General features: G+C 33.1%; 1 protein-coding gene across 3 annotated transcripts; it reads left to right on the forward strand.

Annotated features, from left to right (window-relative positions):
• Positions 1–11,185: 11,185 nt before the first annotated feature.
• LOC25488552 (uncharacterized) lies at positions 11,186–17,551 on the forward strand. Of its 3 annotated transcripts, none has more exons than XM_013603437.3 (9): positions 11,186–11,373; positions 11,477–11,611; positions 14,242–14,275; positions 14,578–14,629; positions 15,523–15,618; positions 16,016–16,069; positions 16,145–16,210; positions 16,952–17,030; positions 17,126–17,551. In XM_013603437.3, the coding sequence occupies exons 1-9, from the start codon at positions 11,317–11,319 to the stop codon at positions 17,201–17,203; spliced, it is 651 nt and encodes a 216-aa protein (XP_013458891.1). In that variant the 5' UTR covers positions 11,186–11,316; the 3' UTR covers positions 17,204–17,551. The 3 variants fall into 3 exon arrangements, with proteins under 3 accessions (XP_013458891.1, XP_024633993.1, XP_024633994.1); XM_024778225.2 differs by having other exon boundaries at positions 14,584–14,629; XM_024778226.2 differs by having other exon boundaries at positions 14,587–14,629.
• The last annotated feature ends 3,246 nt before the right edge of the window (positions 17,552–20,797 follow it).

Raw genomic sequence — 20,797 nt, forward strand, 5'->3', positions numbered from 1 at the left:
ATTTAGGGAATGTCGATAAAACCAATAAACTTCAAGAAATATCTATATGTATATAACGTCGTTGTTTAATGCAGCTGATTCTGTCATAATGCACGGTAGCAATTAGCAAATAGATACCTTTTGAATAATAGTCATTTTGGTTTCTTGATGTATAACGAGTAGTCATAATAATTCATCAAAATTTTAAAATAGTCTTGATTGTACACTAAGATGGTTAAATAGTCATTTACGTTAAAATATTTCATAAACAATTCTAAAATCGACTCCAATCATATATATATATATATATATAGTTGGGGAACCGGATGTGTGACTTTAGCCACACATGGCTATAACCTACATTCGTCCCTGGTTAAGGACATATCTTTTAAACTTAATAGAGTGAATCACCAAATTCGTCCTTGAATTTTTACGGATCAGCTAAATTCATCCCTCAATGATGCGAAATATCAATTTAATCCCTGAATTTGTTAAATTTCAATCAAGTTAGTCCTTCTGTTCGACCGAAACGTTAACGGTGTTGACGTGGCCGTTAACCTCTCACATGTCAGACATCACGTAGGCAGGGATTAATTTGGTCGATAATGACAAACATTTCAAAGGACCAAATTGATTGATTTCCAGAAATTGTTTTGGCTTTCTTCTCACGGATCTTTTCTTCCCTAATGGCTCTTTCTTCCCCAAATATATAAAATTGGAACTTTAATTACACAATCTTCATTCTACACTCCAAAATCACCAAAATTTCTTCCAATAATAAGCGGTCCAGTTCTTCCCCAATTCAAAAAACTTCAAACCCTAATTTTTTTCTTGAAGCAAAACTATTGAAATTGAATCTGAAATGATAAGGGGTGGGAATATGGGAAAAACAGTTATCAAAGTCGAGCTTCATCTTCAAGTTCCAAGTTTAATGGTGATGTGAGATTGCTTGAATGTTGTTGTCCTAGAATTTGTGTTGTTAGAAAAGCCAATACTGTACAAAACCCAGGAAGGTCATTCTATGCTTGCCCTCTGCCAAATGTTTGTTTAACTATTATATATGTGATGTCATCTTGGTTTGAACAACACATGACTGATTTTGAATTTTCTTTTGTATAGGATGTTGTTGAAAATTGTGAATTTTTTCTTCGGGTTAATGAAGCTGAAGAATTAGGATACTTTAAAAACAATAATGGAATTAGTGCTGGTCATGGAAGAAAGACAAGATTGATGGAGAAGGTTCAGTCCATGGTTAAGGCCAAGACTAAGGAAATTAGTGGCAATGAAAAGGCTTGGAGAAAGGTTGATGGACAAAGTTGAGTGTGTAGGAATTGAGCTTAGGTTGATTAAGTTTGTGATGGTCATAATTTGCTTGTTTGAGGTTTTTAACATGGTATTGTATTGCTCTAGGCGTGTGTAAAGTTCTAATGAAAAGAGGTTGAAGATGATTGAGGAATGTACCCTTTCTGTAATAATATTACCATCAAATTAGCCCCTAAATTATTTCTCTATCTATCAAATAGATCCTTACGTAATATCAAAAACACATTAGATGATGCCCTGAATTGTTTAATTAGATATCAAATTTATCCTTGAAGCATATGTTTACAAAATAAACTAAAAAATCCAGAACACACAAAGTGAAACTGAAATATTACATAGGCAAAAATCATAGGTCTTAAGTCATAAGTCTGAGAAATTACATAGACAAAAGCAACCCAACTATGGGGCATTAACAAGTCATAAGTTTTAAATGAAGATAAGCAAAAAGAAACCCAACTATGAGGCATAATTCAAATAAGCCTAAATATTACAAATCCATAAAAGCATATTTTAAACTCCATGAAGCATAACTTCTTTGGAAATCCGGGAGTTGGTATAAACTCCCTGAATTTAGTAGGTTTAGTCGAACCGAATGGACCATAGGTTGGATATGGAACTCTAATTTTACCACAAACGAACAAAGCAACTTGAAAAACTAGAGGATCACCGGAGATGATGATGATTTTGGAGAGGTGAGAATGGAGAAGGTTTTTGCGGGAAGAAGAAGGGTCACGAACATTTTTGATGTTTCTGAGTGAAATGTGAGGAAGGAGGTATGAGTAATACAGGGGCAAAATTGGAAGAACATAAAAAATTAAACTGAAAAGTCAAAATTGGAATTTTTTCACTTCCATCAAATTAGTCCTTGAACATGTGGTTTCCTTCTTGCCACGTGTATTAGACAACATAGCATGCAGGGCGACAAATCAGCATCGCTAACGGAGCACTTGGGCGGATGGACCTTTTTGATGGACGTATGACAAATTTAGGGACTGAATTGATATTTCGCATAATTAAGGGATGAATTTGGCCGATTCGTAAAAATTCAAGGACGAATTTGATGATTCACTCAAACTTAACGATTCTCTAAGAACTGTCGATGTGACATAATTTTTTTTTTTTTTTAAATAAATGAAATAACAATACTAATTCAAAAGTTACGAACACAAGTAGAGGATCAAAGGTTTAATCATTTATATATTAAATATATGTCATTGTTGATGCCTAGAGCATATCGATCCGGCTCTCCAAAATATTTGGGTGACGTTGTTCTTAAGTGATTTGCAACCTGGATGGAAACACACAATTCGATTTTCTCATGAATATATATTATATAGCATGTGATGTCACAGTGTTCCATGGGAAACATCATTGGATAAGATGCTGATACCTTATATAATAATCATATATGTTGACCTAAACTATCCCTCAGATGGAACCAAAAAAAAAACTATTCCTCGGATAAATTATGGAGGTTTATTGATTACAACAATGTTCTTTTTTTTAAAAACAAAACAAGGAATTTATGTATATACATATATATATTTAAAAAAAATTGGAGACACTTTGCTCTTATCCAACTCCATTACATGCTTCTGTTCTCACATTCACAGAAAGGGAAACCAAGTAGCCAATGCTCTAGCTAGCAATGGTCAAAGTCTAGCTCCTTTTGGATCACAGTGGTGGGATATAGGTTTAATTTGGTTTAATTGACTCTATGTGATCCAGGCACTTTCCTGTAGTTTAATTCATTTCTTGCTTTATAAAAAAAATGAAAAATAATAACTATTTAGATCTTTGTCTCTGTTATGAAAATAAGTAAATAGAGAGAGTAATAGAGAGAGAAGAGAGAATAAGGAGAAATATTCTTATTCACTGATGTGTATATCAATGTTACAAATGAGCTCTATTTATAGGAAAATAGAGTAGCTTATGAACTAAGCCCAATAACCTAGTAGTATGGCCCACTAACACATTTGTTATTTGGACATCCACTATTAATATTTATAACACTCCCCCTTGGATGTCCATCGAGGATATGCCTCATTAAAACCTTATTAAAATAAAACCCATGGGAAAAAAAATTCTAGTGAAGGAAAAAGAGTACAATATCTTTTTGAGTTTGAATTGCCTCGTTAAAAACCTTACCAGGAAAACCCAATGGGATAAAACCTTGGTGAAGGAAAAAAGAGTGCAGAACACATTTATTTCTCCCCCTCATGAAGACAAATATCTCTTAGACGGCGAAGACCAATTCTTAGTACAAGTTTTTCAAAAACTTTACTTGGGAGCGACTTTGTAAAAACATCTGCAAGATTATCACACGACCGAATTTGTTGAATGCTGATATCACCATCCTTCTGAAGATCATGAGTGAAAAAGAATTTTGGAGAAATGTGTTTTGTTCGGTCTCCTTTAATGTATCCTTCTTTCAACTGAGCGATGCATGCTGTATTATCTTCGTAAATTATTGTTGCATCCATTCTTCCGGAGGATAAACCACAATTCTTTTGGATGTGCTGAATCATGGATCTTAACCAAACACATTCTCTACTTGCCTCATGTAATGCTAAAAGTTCCGCATGATTTGATGATGTTGCTGTTATTGTCTGTTTCACAGATCTCCATGAAATTGCTGTATTTCCACTTGTAAACAAATAACCTGTTTGTGATCTCCCATGATGAGGATCTGATAAATAACCTGCATCTGCATAACCAATTAATTCTAGTTTGGGCACTTTAGGATAAAACAAACCCATATCCATTGTACCTCGAAGATAACGAAATACATGCTTGAGCCCATTCCAATGTCTTTGTGTAGGTGAAGAACTGTATCTTGATAATAGGTTGACAGAAAATGATATATCTGGACGCGTATAATTAGCAAGGTACATTAGTGCTCCTATTGCACTAAGATATGGTACTTCAGGACCAAGTAGTTCTTCACCTTCTTCTCGAGGTCTGAAAGGATCTTTCTCCACGTCTAGTTATCTAACAACCATTGGAGTAGGCAATGGATGAGATTTGTCCATGTAGAAACGTTTTAACACTTTTGCTATGTAAGTTTCTTGATGCACAAAGATTCCATTATTTAAATGTTCGATTTGCAATCCGAGACAAAACTTTGTCCTTCCCAAATCTTTCATTTCGAATTCTTTCTTCAGGCAATCTATGGCTTTTGGAAGCTCTTCGGGAGTCCCAATTATGTTTATGTCATCAACATAGACAACAATTATAGCAAATTCATTTTCAGATCTTTTCATAAAAATACATGGGCAAATAGAGTCATTTTTGTATCCCTCCTTTAGCAAATATTCATTGAGGCGATTATACCACATGCGTCCAGATTGTTTTAGCCCATAGAGAGACTTATTTAATTTTATGGAGTAGTCTTCCCTAGATCTTGAACTATTTGTATCAGGCAAGTTAAATCCTTCAGGGATCTTCATGTAGATGTCACTATGAAGTGAGCCATACAAGTAGGCAGTAACCACATCCATCATGTGCAAATTTAGCCCTTCATAAGCTATAAGACTAATTAAGTATCTAAAAGTAGTTGCATCAACTACAGGTGAATATGTCTCATTAAAGTCAATCCCAGGTCTTTGCGAAAATCCTTGAGCCACGAGTCTTGCTTTATATCTTGCAATTTCACCATTTTCATTACGTTTTCGCACAAACACCCATTTCTACCCAACTGGTTTCACTCCTTTAGGTGTTCGGACGACAGGTCCAAAGACTTTTCTCTTGTTGAGCGAGTATAATTCTGCTTTAATTGCATCTTTCCATTTTGGCCAATTCTCGCTTTGTCTACAATCTTTAATAGACCTTGGTTCATGAACCTCGTTATCACTCATGACATTTAGCGCTATATTATATGCAAAAATATCATCAACGTTGACTTCATGTCGGTTCCATTGTATTCCATTGGTGACATAATTTATGGAGATCTCTTGATTTTCATGTATTTCAGGTACCTGATTAGGTTCTTCTGGAACTGAAATATTGATTATGTCAGAAGGCTCTTTTAAAGTTTCTATATCCTCGTTTGGACCATCTTTTCTTTTAGCTCCTTTTCTTGCTTGAGGATTTTTATCTTTGGAACCGATTGGTCTACCACGCTTCATGCGTGGTTGAGACTCGTTTGCAATATGAGATAGTCCAACAGGAACATCCATTTTTATTGGAGCATTAGCAGTTGGTATGTATGATTTAGTCACATTTTTTGGATCAGTGAATGCATTTGGCAATTGGTTTGCTAAGCTTTGCAAATGAATTATCTTTTGAACTTCTATTTCACATTGTTTAGTTCGAGGATCAAGATGAGACAATGAAAGTTCATTCCAACTAATTTCCTTTTTCAGCTGCATTTTCTCTCCCCCTAATGTTGGGAAATTTGATTCATCAAAGTGACAATCAGCAAACCTAGCTGTAAATAAATCTCCTATTGTGGGCTCAAGATACTTTATAATTGATGGAGATTCATATCCAACATATATTCCCAACCTTCTTTGAGGACCCATCTTAGTGCGTTGTGGTGGAAAAATTGGAACATACACCGCACATCCAAAAATTCGTAGATGGGAAATACTAGGTTCTTGACCAAAAACCAATTTCAAAGGGGAAGAGTCATGCTAAATTGTTGGCCTGATGCGAATCAATGTTCCAGCATACAAAATTGCTTGTCCCCAAGTGGAAATTGGGAGTTTGCTTCTCATGAGAAGTGGTCTTGCAATTAACTTTATACGCTTGATAAATGATTCTGCAAGTCCATTTTGTGTATGAACATGTGCTACATGATGTTCAACATCAATTCCAATGGACATGCAATACTCATTGAATGCTTGAGATGAAAACTCAGAAGCATTATCAAGACGTATTTTCTTTACAGGATAATCAGGGAAGTGAGCTCTTATTCGAATTAATTGAGCTAGCAATCTTGCAAACACCTAGTTGCGAGTGGACAATAAACAAACATGTGACCATCTAGTTGATGCATCGATTAAAACCATAAAATATCTAAATGGTCCACACGGTGGGTGTATTGGCCCACAAATATCACCATGTATACGTTCTAAAAAATTTAGAGATTCACTTCCAATTTTTGTTGGTGATGGTCAAGTTATTAACTTCCCTTGTGAACAAGAAGTGCATGAAAATTTATTAGATTGAAAAATCTCCCGACTCTTCAATTGATGACCACATGAATTTTCAATTATTTTTCGCATCATTATAGATCCGGGATGGCCCAACCGTTCATGCCAAGCCACAAATTTATCATGATTTGTAAACTTCTGGTTTACAATTACATTTGCTTCAATTGTACTAATGTAAGTGTAGTACAATCCAGAGGAAAAAGTAGGTAGTTTTTCCAATACACATATTTTATCTAAGTCATGTTTTGTGATGCAAAGATATTCAACACTTACTTCGTTTCTTGTTTCGAGATGGTATCCATTTAGGCGAATATCTTTGAAACTTAATAAATTTCTATGAGACTTAGGTGAATACAACGCATTCTTAATATATAATTTTGTCCCTCCACATAATGATATATTAGCTCTTCCGGAGCCTTCAATTATCTTTGTAGTACCAGATATGGTATTAACGGTCGATTCTCCTTTTAATAGGTAAGAAAAATATTTTTTATCTTTGAGAATGGTGTGGGTAGTTGCACTATCAGCGAGACACATTTCTCCATAGCTACTCATTCTTTTCGGTGATTAGAGCGTGCTGATAACGTGTTATGAAAATAAGTAAATAGAGAGAGTAATAGAGAGAGAGAGAGAAGAGAGAATTAGGAGAAATATTCTTATTCACTTATGTGTATATCAATGTTACAAATGAGCTCTATTTATAGGGAAATAGAGTAGCTTATGAACTAAGCCCAATAACCTAGTAGTATAGCCCACTAACACATTTGCTATTTGGACATCCACTATTAATATTTATAACAGTCTCTTAATATTATAAGGTCAAACTATTAATACTAAATTAAAGAGTCTCAATTTAATCATATGAAACTAGGTTCGAATTTCTTAAGCCAAGTCTTAAATTTTAATTAGTCTTAATATAGATTTGGTTCTTCTTCAATAAGTATCTTTATGTCTTAAGTTCTCTTCAGATAGGGAGAAAAGAGAGTTCGCCGTATATGGTATATTTGGGACCATGACCTCTTTTATATTTGTTGGTCATTAGGATTTTCATTATTCTTTTAATGGGTCATCCTGACATATACTCGTATTGAGTTTATATCAACTAATTAAATATTTAATTAATTTTTCAATTAGAAATCTAAATATCTTTATTATTTAATTTGATCACTAATCAAATAAGGCTCGCTATTGATAAATAGATTATATAATTATTATTACAATATTTGTTCGCATAATGATATCGAAATATAATTAAATAATAAAATATACCAACATTTTTTAATTTCACAAATTAAAAGATTTTGTATTATAAAGAAATCTAAACCCCACAAAGCCTTGACCTCCCAAAACTCTTCATTTTTTTCACTTGATCCTTCCTTTTATCAAAAACTTTATCCTCTCTTCCACCTCCGAACTCGCAATCAAAATCTAAGAGTATAATCAAAATTTCATATCCCCATTATAAATAGATAGCCATATCCCCATTATAAATAGATAGGTAAGCTTATTTTTTATTCTCCATGAGAATGGCCTGGTGCGTAGGTCGGTAAGTTGGTGACTCGGAGGGACATGAAAACTTGAAGAACTTCTTAGCTCTAAGATCTCGAACAAAGTGTTAATCGATATTCCATTCATCTTAAAATATAAGTAAAAATTGATCAATAAAAGTTAATATATTTGACTCAAATTTGGGATGGAAGTATAATAAAGAGTTTAAATAATAATTGTGCCCCTAATCAACATCATGGAAGGCAGGCGAGTTAAGAGTGGTGGTCTAAAATAAATGCAGATATAGTGCAAAACACGCTTGAGAGCTGCATATGTGTGGCAGTGGAAGTTTTGCACGTATTGAGAGTTTATTTACTACAAGTTAGGTAAAGTAGTGCCCTAATCATCTAACGATATAGAGGCGAAGCGCACCTTATTTTGACATCAAGCAGATTGCTTTAATTAAACCTCTTTGATATAGGATAGTGGCGGAGGCAAAAAATTTATAGAGCTTAGGCATTTTTCTAGCTTTTGTTGTGTTGTGCGTGTGTAATGAAAAAATATTAGAGTTTTCCAATTTTTTTTTGTTTTTTTAAGTGGGTTAATGTGCTGTTGGGTTGGGCTAGTATAAAGAAAATATCGATTGAGCCCGGGCAAAATCCCGGGGTCGCCGGGTGGTGTCTCTGTCACTGATATAGGGTGAAACAGCATTGTACATCAACAAAAGTGGGTAACTCTACATTTTTCTGACTAAGAAAGGAATATGGCCGCATAAAAGCTTTGTTTGCAAGTTTAAAAGGGAAAGGAGGGGATGAGTTTGAAAGAAAAAAAAAAACAAGTGAAAAAAATAGATGACATTGAGAGGAAAATGTTTTAAATATCCTCCTCATTTGGGGAACAAAAAAAAATGTATCGGAGGAGAGTTTTGGGGGGTATGAATTCTTCAAATTTAATCTACGTAGTTATAATATTCTTAGAACTTAAACTATATTAATCATTAGCATTAATGTATCATTCTCTAAAAAATTACTCTTTCAAAAAATGGAAAAGTTTTTACCATTTTTCCTTGTATTTCCAACACTCCAAAATATTTTTTTCTCCCCCCTCCAAACTCGCAAACAAAACCTAGTGAGAAAAAAAAAAAACTTTTTTATAAGAGTTATTTTATATCCAATTGCACTTTGTATATTTTTAACCTTCGGAATTTACAATTTTATAGATCGAGAGTTTATGAAAACGAGTTTAAAGTATGAATTTGCAAAAATGTTTAAATATTTGGAAAAAAATGTGTTTGGATTAGATGTTGTTAACTAATCATTTAATGTACCAGAAATGATAAGTAAACACAATTTTTGAGACAAGAATACAACACCACCGTATAATTATACGGTATTTTTTTTTTTTTTTTTCTCATTCTTTTTCCCTTCCCTCTTCCTCTCCCTTCTCCCCTTTTCTGCAACTGCATCTCTCTCAGTATTGCATCTCTCTCGGACGGCAGGAGAACCAAACGGATCTCGGACAACATGATTGGATCTCAGCGGCGTGAAAGAGAAGAGGATGTCGCCGGTGCAACATTAGATCTAGATCTGACGGGGTTGATGATGGTGAGGACGATGGTGTTGGTCACAGTTGACGACGGTGGTTGAGAGGACGAAGGTGAGGATGACGGTGGTGATGAGAGGATGGTGGAGAGAGAGAACAAAAGAAGTGGAGGTCGAAGGGTGTTGTTGGTGGCCAGTGGTGAGGACGATGGTGGTTGTGAGAACGACGGTGAAGGAGGACGGTGGTGGTGGGAGGAGGATGGTGGTAGAACAGAGAGAAACATCAGCAGAGAGTGAGAAAGAGAGCATACGCAGAGAGTGAGGAAGAAGAGGAGTGAGTTATATTTACAAAAATACCCCTGTTTTAAGGTTGAAAAAATCTAAATTGCCCATGATATCTATATTGTGTCACACAAATTGTGTCTAGTTATCATTGCTCTTTAATGTATTGCTTCATTATACACTTTCTAAATCTCAATTATGTTTTTACATGTCCTTCATAGTATGTTTCCATGTCTGACAAACAACATAAAATTTATTCTACTTATCAAACCAATTAAGTTAGTCAACACATTTCTCATTTTCAAACTCTTCAAATCTTAATTTAATTTTTGTTTTGAAAGTTTTTTTTTTTTTGACAAATTTTTTTATTTTGAAAGTTATAAAAGTTAGTTTTGCTTATATTTAAAAACGGATGGAGTACTAAAGTGCCAAGGGCACCCCACACAAATAAATCTAAGAGGCCACATGATGCACAACTTCATTTCTTCATTTGTTTCAAAATGTAGCACAACTTCTACGGTATCATTTTCTATTTTAATTTATAATGATGGAAAATGCACCAATAGTTAATAAGAGTGTTTTAGTAAAAATGTCATATATTTGGACAATATTATTACATTTCTTAATATGTGTGTAACAACCTTAAGCGATATTTATTTTGAAATGGAGGGAGTATTAAAAAGTAGGGTTAATAATGCTTGATCCCCCTGTAATATACGTTTTCGGTTTTTCCCCTATAAAATATTGTTTTTGGATTTCGTCCTTTTAATTTGAAGATTTTTTATTTTAGACCTTCATGAAAAATTTTGTCCCCTATGATTTGAGGAAATTTCGATTTACCCCCTGCAATTTGAGCAAATTTCGGTTTATCCTCTGCCATATCATCGATTTTGTACAGTCAAAATTCATGAAGGTCTAAAACCAAAAAACTTCAAATTACAAGGACGGAATCCAAAAATTTTTTTTTACAGAGAAAACAAAAAATGACCTATATTACAGAGGGTAAAACACTATTAATCCTAAAAAGTATAATGGTTTCTTTTTGTTACAAAAAGTAAAATAGTCTTTTTATTTTGGGTTAACAGTGCTTTTCACCCCTGTCATATATCCAATTTCCGGTTTTCGCCCCTATAAAATTTTCGGTTTGATTTGCACCCTCGTAAAAATTTTATTTTTCGGAAAACACCCTTAATATGCCATTCAAAAACCAAAATTTCTTGAAAAAAAAAATCTGAAAATTGCCTATTAGGGGTGTTTTTCGGAAAATAATTTTTTTACGAGGGTGCAAATCAAACCGAAAATTTTATAGGGGTGAAAACGAAAATGACATATATTACAGGGTGAAAAACACTATTAACCTTTTTATTTTATTTTTGACGTTAAGTAAAATAGGTTTATTTTGCAAAAAAAAAAAAGTAAAGTAAGTCTATGAATCTGTAGAATTCTCTCTACAGATGATGAATCCAATTCCATAAATTCTCTCTCTCTCTAGACATGTAATTCCTTGAATTGCTTCACTCTCCATTGCTACCAATATCCATTCATCAATGTCTCTTTCTGCTAAACTTCAACCTCATTTCAATTCCACACCCCTCTCTCATCAGGTATTCCCAATCCCACTTTTCTCCTTCAATTCTCACTCTTTTCTTTCATTCCTTCACAAATTTATAATCTTTTCTATTTTTTGCTATCTGGGTATGTCTCAAGTTTCTGTTACAACGCTTCAATTGCTTTTCAAAGAGGAAATGTAGTACCCTTTTCATGCACAATCACTTGTGTAACAATACCAATTTGTTCCTCACTCTTCGTACAAAACCTTGCTCAAGTAACACCAATGACAATGTAAGTAATTATAATACTGTTTTCTTCAACTACATGTGGTAAATTTTTGTTTTTATGTATGACAATTAGGGTGTTATTATAGTCTCTGCATGTATCGAAATTGAAAACATGTGTGTCTCTTTAGTTAATCATTTTGTATTCGTGTCTTTTGTTAGTCCTTTTGGTCGCAAAACAGTTGTTTGTTCGTCAATCTAGTCTATAAAATTACAAGCAAAGAAGACATTAGGGACATATTTACAATTTTGATACATTCATTGACTATAATGACAGCGCCTCACATATTCAGAGACCAAAATGACCGTTTACTCGAATTAAATATGTTTAGTTCTGCAAACAACCATTTTGGTCTATGAATGTGTGAGACACTGTCATTATAGCCATTGAATGTATCAACCATTTTGAACTCTTTTGCTTAGTTGGAACTCATGTTGTAAAGTGTAATGTAAGCTAACCTTGATTGAAATTGAAATTGTAAGGAAATGTAGTATATTAACCAGGGTAGTGTTATGCTAGGTCTTGTCTTTCCTAACTATGGCTTTGAATTAGGTTAAGTATGGTTATATGGAGTTTGGGTTCAGCTGATACTGTTGCACCAACATATTGTGACACCGTTTTTAAGCTAGTTTGAGTTAAGAGGTTAATAGTAAAATGTGAAGGTTAAAAAGTAGCCTCAATTGTGAACATTCTAACCTGGAGCTGGCATAGGTTCAAATGAATCATTGCCAGACCATGCACGTTCACTACTTCTGTTGTCATTTTGCTTGATTTTTCCAACAGCACACCGGTTTTACATATTAGAGAAGTTTTCTTTGGAACATATAAGCTCAAGTTCCCTGGACTTACTTTGGATCTAGTTGCTTAGTTAAACCTTAGCCATGAAAGCCATCACAGAATTGTTTGGTACTAACTGAGATATCAGAAAAACAGGGGAAGTTTCCTATGTATCACACAAAGTGATTGTTTGAGAGTCTCATTTTGGTGAGCTATGGTCTGACCTGAAATATGTTTATATAAGTGGAAGACATGCCCTCACCTTACAGGACGGTTTTTTGAGGTTGAATTAAGTCTATCCTAAATTCTAATAGTTATTATGAAAAATAAATAACATATCCCTCTATGTGAAATGTAAATTTAGCAAGAAACACACAACATATCTTGGATGTGAAAACTGGAACATACAATACCACAAATCTCACTTTAAAATACATTGGTTCTGTCTTACAAAAGGACAAGGGTATAGAGGGAAATGTTTATCATAGGATCTTAGCAGGGTGGATGAAATAGAAGAATGCTTCAAGTGTGATTTACAATAGAAAAGCACCACTCAAGTGTAAACAAAATTACGACACAGCTTTAAGACATGAAATGTTGTAGTAGCCCGAATGTTAGGCATTAAAAACTAAACAACAGTGTAAACATAGTATCACATAGATGAGAATGTTAGGTAGGATACATTGTCACACAAGACCAAATAGGGTTAGGAATGCAATTATTAGAGATAGCTCCCACTGCAGATAAGATGTTAGAATCTCGTCATAGGGGGTCTAGATGTGTGGGAAGATGTACAGAACCACAGGTAAGGAGGGTTGACATTGAGAATAATAGTCCTATAGTTAGAGGTAAGAGAAAATCCAAGAAAAACTATAAGTCTAATCATTAAGAAAGATTTAAAGGTAAGAATACATCTTTTAACTTACTGTGTGATAGGAAATTATGGAGTCATCTAATCCATTGGTCAACTCCATCTAATTGAATAAGGCTTAGTTATTGTTGTTGTTATGACAGTTGGTTTTACATGTGATCTTGTTTGAAAAAAGGCAAAGTTTTGTATTCCCTCCGTTTCAAAATGAGTGTCGCTTTAGCCAATTGCACATGGATTAAGGAATGGAATAAAGTAGTCAAATGTCATAGCAATTTTACTAAAATAACCTTACTTTATAAGAACAAGACAAACTTAAAGTTGCATTGAAAATTGTGCGAGAGAGAAAAGTTTGAGTATTTATTGAGGGTAAAGTTGGAAGAAAAAAATTAAATTGTATTGGAAATGTAAAGTGACATTCATTTTGAAACAATTTTTTTTTTGATAAAGCGACACTCATTTTGAAACGGAGGGAGTATCTTTTATTTTTTCTCTCTTCAGCAGTTATATATATAACGTTAAAAATTGAAGCCCATAAAATAGATGCTACGACGCATTGACATAGACATGGACACTGAACATGACACTCACATGTCAACACCGTAATAATTTGACAAAATAAAATAAATGAATTTAATCGCATGTGTTGGTGTCGTGTTGTTGGTGGACACTGACAAATGTCAGACACCCTTTCAATCTGAAATGTCAGAGCTACATAGATAAGATGTATTCTAGACGAATGTTTTAGCTAGGAATTCAAAATATGTATGATCCGATCCTGAAGCTGAAGAAAATGTGATTTTTGTTCAGAAAACTAGGGAATGAAAATACTCTGTCAAAAAAAAAAAAAAAATTCCTTAATTTCTTTTATTTTTTGACAATTTCGCCCACATTACTAATATAATCCATGATTATTTATCTGTATTCCCTTTGTATGCTTATATTTTTATTAATTGAACTATTGTTTTGTTTGTCATTGGTGTAAGGTCAGGCATATGAGCTATCAGATTCCACCAGCCATGAAGGTATGTGATTTGTTCTATTTTCTAGAAGTGTGAAGTAAGTGGGTTCTGTTTACTTAAGTTGTTCCAATTTTAATGACTGTTTCAATTTTCAATTGTTTTTGTTCCCTTTCAAAAGTTTGAATTTTCTAAGATTAAATTTATTTGGAGAAACTTCCGTCTCATTAGGATTAAATTTCCATTTTGGTTGAATGTGAATATAGAGTGAAATGTTAAATTATACTGATTTAATTGATCCCTGGTGTTGTCTAGCTCTTACATTGAAGTTTTAAGTATCATACTTGACAGCTGCAAGATACTTTTAGGTTCAGCAGAAAGCGAAGAGAGTAAGAAAGGAGACTCACTATCAATCAACGAGTATGCAAAACTTTCCCTATAATATATTTTCATTATTCTCTAGAGACAAAAATAGTTGTTTTATTTGCTGATGATGGTGATGTTTGCATATTTGTGCATTTACTTTGGCCTGCCTCTTAACATATGATGGAAGTTAATGAAGAATAATTGGTTTTTGACTATCCTAACAGAGATACCCTAAATTTAAAAACTAATTACTTTTTCAGTCTTGTTCATAACATGGAAATGATTTTTCTTTCATTATCTTGACTGGAACAGAGACGAGTCACGGGACTAATCATTTGATACCTTTTTATTTTTCATATTACCTCTTTCACTGTGTCATCATGAACAAAAATAGTAGAGTTGATATGCTCTTTACTGTATTGCATGAATACAAACCATGAAGGCTGAATGTGTATTTTAATTACGTATCAGCATGACAGGATACGATACGGCTCCTTGGATCATTACTTGTGATTGTAAAAATAGTTATAGGTTTCTGCCTACAGCATAATATATTCGCACTCTGTATGTCATGATGTCAACAAAACCATCCTTGTAGGATTTACAACAAGGACTGTAAAAAAATGGAGTCCAAGGAGTGTCGAGTAGTTTCTCAGAGTATCATAAAAAAAACTAAAAATTAAGGAAAAAAACTGAAGACTTTCGAGACAGGTATCAGGAAGTTTTTTAGGAGTATTGGTGGCAAATACGTTATACTTTTCCTAATTTGGAGAATTTACGCTTCATAGATAGTTGATCTCGTTGTCAACTCAAAATCATTATTATTCTAAATATTCTAAATAATTAATATTCTAAAAAAGATGGAAATTAAGTTTCTTGCATCCACTTTGGCTGATATATTTGTAATAAAAAAATTATAGCCTGCTTTGATTTGTTTAACATGTCAGGATCATGAAGAAACTGAAGAGATATGGAGTTTCTGGAATCCTATCCTATGGACTTTTGAATACCGCATACTATCTCACAACATTTCTTTTTGTGTGGTATGTGAATAATTGTGCCTTTACTTAGCAATCTGGTTTTCCTTTATGCAATCCAATCCTTTTTTTCTCTGTTTTATTTGTAAAATCTGTTGCATGGAACTTTTTGTCTTTCCTTTATGCACCATTTGATAGCATGCCTTGTTCACTATTCTTGGCAATTTCTAAGTTATTCCAAAGTCAATGAACCTAGGAATATGCAGTATGCTTGTACAGTGTTGTCAATCCTGAATCACAGAAAATAGAGGTTCATTCAAATTCCGCTATGCAACAGTGATATAGGGCCACTATTTGACAACATTTTGTACTAAATAGCGTATCGTGGAACAAAAGAAATTTGTTCAAATTTCCCTATAGTATAGTGACGTAGGGTCCTATTAAACAACGTTGTGTTTGTTAGGTTTTATATTGCTCCAGCACCTGGAAAGATGGGTTATCTTGCAGCTGTAGAAAGGTAAGTACATATTCCTGTTAGTGGCATCACTTATGGCCTGTTGATTTGAAGTTTAAAAATTTCACGGCAATGTAGATTTCTCAAATTGATGGCGATGGTTTGGGCTGGTAGTCAAGTCACTAAGCTTCTAAGAGCCGCTGGGTGAGCTGCCTGAACCCGTTTACAGTTAACTGTGTAATGCACTTAGATTTTATTTTGTGACCCAAGCCTAAAATTTTGTAAGGGCTTATTGTACAAACTTTACTTTTTTTTCTGGATTAAATCTTTTGATTCCTGCAAAATTGAAAAAACATAATCGACTATGGTCCTCACAAAATTTATTTGTTTTTAATTCCTCAAAGATTAAGAGTTGTGTCGTTTTAGTTCCTAATAAGAGCACTGCCAAGTGACGAGGGACTATAAACAGACTATTTTTGCTAATATAAGATTAAAAAGGATAAATATTTATAAGAATCAAATGCATGTTTAACCCTTTATTTTAATATAGTTAGAAATATTGTACCTTCATCCTTCCAACTGGTTTGTAACTTTCTGAATAACATCATGACAGCTTTTAAAATTGCTATGCTTCTTTGTGATCAACGCTGTTAAAGTTCTTTATACACCGATCTCTATGTTCCTCAGTCCTCACTTAAAATTACTGCTGCAAATTATTTTAAGGGGTGCAAAAGAAACTGTCTCTTTGATAAAAAAAATTAAATAAATAAAAAAGTGTATTTTTGTTAGAGGAACAGTATTTGTGCCACTGCACCTAAGTTTTATCCTTTAACTTTCCTAGATTGTACTTTGTCATTATGTTTGTTGTTTTCATCTGTCTGTATCAGAAAAACCTCTTTTGTACAATAACAACTATTCCAAACAATGGAGTTACTTCTTATGCAGAGCATTGGCACTAGCACCTATTGTTGACAGAGGGTTGTCCTGGTTTACCAATAAGTTTAAGTTTCAATCACAAGGGAAGGTAACTTATAGTGGTACCCTTTTTTTAGATTTATTTTTGACATTTGTCACTTTTTGAATGTTTTGTTCTGAGTTATTTAATTTTACAATATTCAGGCTTTCATGGCAATAGTTGGATTCTGTTTTGGATTGGCCCTCATTGTATTTTTGGTCATCACACTACTTTGGGCATGAATACCATTTTTCTACATACTTGAGAGGATATTCAAATTCCATCATCAATGCAATTGTATAAATCTTTATTATCCCCTAATTTCTGCTCTAAAATATGTTCTTGAACTTTGTGTTTAGAGTTTGTTACTTATGACCGCCTTTGCAAAATTGTAGTTCATTTGTGCATGTATATAAGCTCCTGCCATCATCTTCACAAATGACTTTATGATCAAAGTAGTGGTTGGGAAATCTTGACCTCCTGAGTTAGATTTTTTATTTGAATTTGGCATAAATTCAAATTCTATGACCATTGTGTGATTCTATTTTATAGTACAACATGAACTGTGAAAAGTGTGATTGAATATTTTAGATACTATCTGAGTAAGTGCCTTATAGGCTATTTACGTGTTCCAATATTGCGTTCCGTGAGACACGAAAAAATGTTGTGTTTGGAAAACTTCTTGCTGTGGAGTTGTGAGTTTGAACTAAAACTACACTTTGGCGTGTTGGGTTACAACTCAGCAATTGGACACTCGTTTACAAACGCAACATTCGTTGGCATAGATGTGGGTTCAGTTGGTTCTTGATAGAGAAACAAACACACTATTAGTCCTTCGAATTCTACTTTGTGTGTAGATGTGCATTTATCAACAAAAAAAACGATTTTTAGAGTTTATGTCAAGTTTGATTATGGATGGTTAATGTATGGTAAGTTATTTTGATGTTCTAGTTTGGCTCTTGACAAATGAAGCTTACAAAAGTTTTTCCTACTTTTCTGTACCCTCTTATTTCCAAGCTAGTAACAATTCAATTGTTACTGAAACCATCAGCAAAAAGTTCGCAAGCAATATTTATTTTTTTATTGAACTTTAGAGAGAGAGAGAGAGGTGGTTTGTTAGTATTATAAGCCTTTAGTGACAAGCTCTGCTGTGAAAGCGGAAACGTGGCGAGGTATGCGAGTGCGTAGCGGACGCGTCATGACATTAATATATTTAATACTACCTCCGTCCCTAATTATAAGATCATTTTGAGATTTTTTTTTGTCCCTTTTTATAAGACTCATTTGTTATTTTCAATTACATTAATTATTTCTTTACATACATGCCCCTATTAATTATACATCTTTTTCTTCGATCAACAATAAATAACATGTTGAAAACATAAATCATCTCTCTCTTAAAGGATAAAATTGTAAAAACAATACTAATTACAAACATATTTAATACAAATATCAACTACCTTAGTTCCCGTTATTTTTTTAAAAGGACCATATAATTAGAGACAGATGTAGTATTAAAATATCATACTATACAAAAAAATATACTAAAATACCTTAAATATTACTCAAATTTTATGAAGTATTCATGATTTGAAATAAAATTATATTAAAATTAAGAAAGATATTAATAACCAATAGTATTAAGTATTAAAATAATTTGTCAGAAAAATAACTATCAAAATATATATGAAGTAATATATTAAATATACGATTTTTTTTAAAGAATATCAAATATAAGAATCATTAAGGCTACCTCAAAAAAAATATATCATTAAGGCTAAAAACAATCAATAATGAGCTTTTATTATTCCCATTAGGAAAAGCAAGCAATTAGCTGGCACATTCGTTGTGTGACTTTTCAGCAAGCAATATGGATCAAAGAAATCATAAATATACATTTAGTTTTTTAAAACGGGTCACATGGGTCGATTTTGAAAAGACAATAGTTTTTGGCTCTCTTTCTCTCGTTTTGTACTCCGATCCGGAAAAGCTGGCGATTTGACCCGCTACCAATCCATGTAAAGCGGCCGCGAAACCCACTTTTCCCTAACACGTGACTCGGTCGCGCTCTGACGCGCTAGGCTGTTTTCGGCCGCGATTGCGCCGCGTTTGGCCGCTATTGACAACAGAGGTGACAAATACTGAAATCTCACATTTGATATGTATAAGATCTTTATTAGGGGTTGAATTGGGATTTCAAAAGATTTTAAAAGAATTATAAAAAAAATTGTGGTATTCAATCAAGATTCAAAGAATATAATTATAACTGCCATTACTAAGTAATGACTATTCCCTTCGTCCCATATTATAAGCAAAAAAAAAAAATCACACTTATTAAGAAAACTAAAATATAGTAGTTTGTAACATAGTTTTTTGTGTTATGCTTGAAATAAGTTTTATAGGAAGGAAGATGTAAAACAATTTTCATTGGTAGTTGATTATAGAGAAAATGAAAAAGAGAGCAAATTGAATGCACTTTGCATTTAATTTTCCTTTGGAAAAGATAATTTTTTGAAAAAACATAATTAAATACGATAAAAGTTTGTCATTTTTTCTTATAATTTGGGACAAAGAAAATGGAGTTTTGCTTATAATTTGGGATGGAGGGAGTATTTTGATAATAGAATATAAATGAAAATGTGTAGTGACTAGTATTTCGGTAATACTCATTACACAATTTTAAAAAAAAATTGTGTATTCAATCAAGATTCAAAGAATATAAATAGTCATTACTAAGTAAATTTCAAGTGGTAGCTGCCACCAAAATGACTATTTCGGTAATATTCATTGCACAAACTCTTGCATTTTCATTTTCAAATGCACTAGAAGTATACCAAGTAAATTTCAATTGGTAGCTGCCACCTTCAAATCAGATTGAGCACCGATACAATAGTGAAAATTGTAAATTCCATAATCATATAGAACCTTATAACCAAATCGAATGATCATCATAAAGAATATAATACTATAAATTGGTGTGTAAAAAATTTCAACAAGCACTTATTGAAACAATGCACACAATAATATCATTAAATTAAGACTAAACACAATCATATCAATACATATATGTACAATTCATTTATTTTACCCAAAAGACCAGTAATTTGTTCACTAATAAATAGTTATAACCGTCTCCGTGAGTATAACTCAGTTGATAGGGATATGTATTATTATATGCAGGGGTCGAGATTCGAACCTCAAACACCCCACTTATTCTCTTTAAGAAAAGGTGAATTCTATCTGCTAGCCTACTTGACAAAAAAAATAGTTCACTATTCCATCAGGTATGAGTGAAAATGGTTCCAATCCTTCTTTAAATGCTCTTCGTAAATTATCAGCTTCTTTCTTTGAATGGAATTTTTCATAGAGGAGATGTCCCACTATCAATCCATCTGAATTTGATTCCATTTTCACTTTCAATGAGTTCAAGTTACCCAATGAAGGAAGATCAATCTTCAACAAATCAGGAACTAAGTAGAGAACCTAAGCAATAAGTTCAACAAGTTAATCATTTTATTTTTGATAAAATTTAGAAATATATAGTCATCTTATAAAGAAAATAGAAATAACTTATTAACGTCCCCGTGAGCATAGCTCAGCTGGCAGAGACATATATTGTTATATGCAGTTATTCACCTTGAAAAAGGTTAATTCTAGCCACTAGACTACATGACAAAAATAAAAATAAAAAACAACTTATTAACATGCTGAGTTAAGGTACCTAAGAGTAGCGTCCGAGACCGTCAATGACTTTATATTAGGAAACTCTAGCAGCCAGTTGAATAGAAACAAAGGAGGATCCTTTTGATATGGATTTACTTTTGCATAAATATCTA

This window comes from Medicago truncatula, chromosome 3 (assembly GCF_003473485.1).
Source record: "Medicago truncatula cultivar Jemalong A17 chromosome 3, MtrunA17r5.0-ANR, whole genome shotgun sequence".
Lineage (NCBI taxonomy): Eukaryota > Viridiplantae > Streptophyta > Magnoliopsida > Fabales > Fabaceae > Medicago > Medicago truncatula.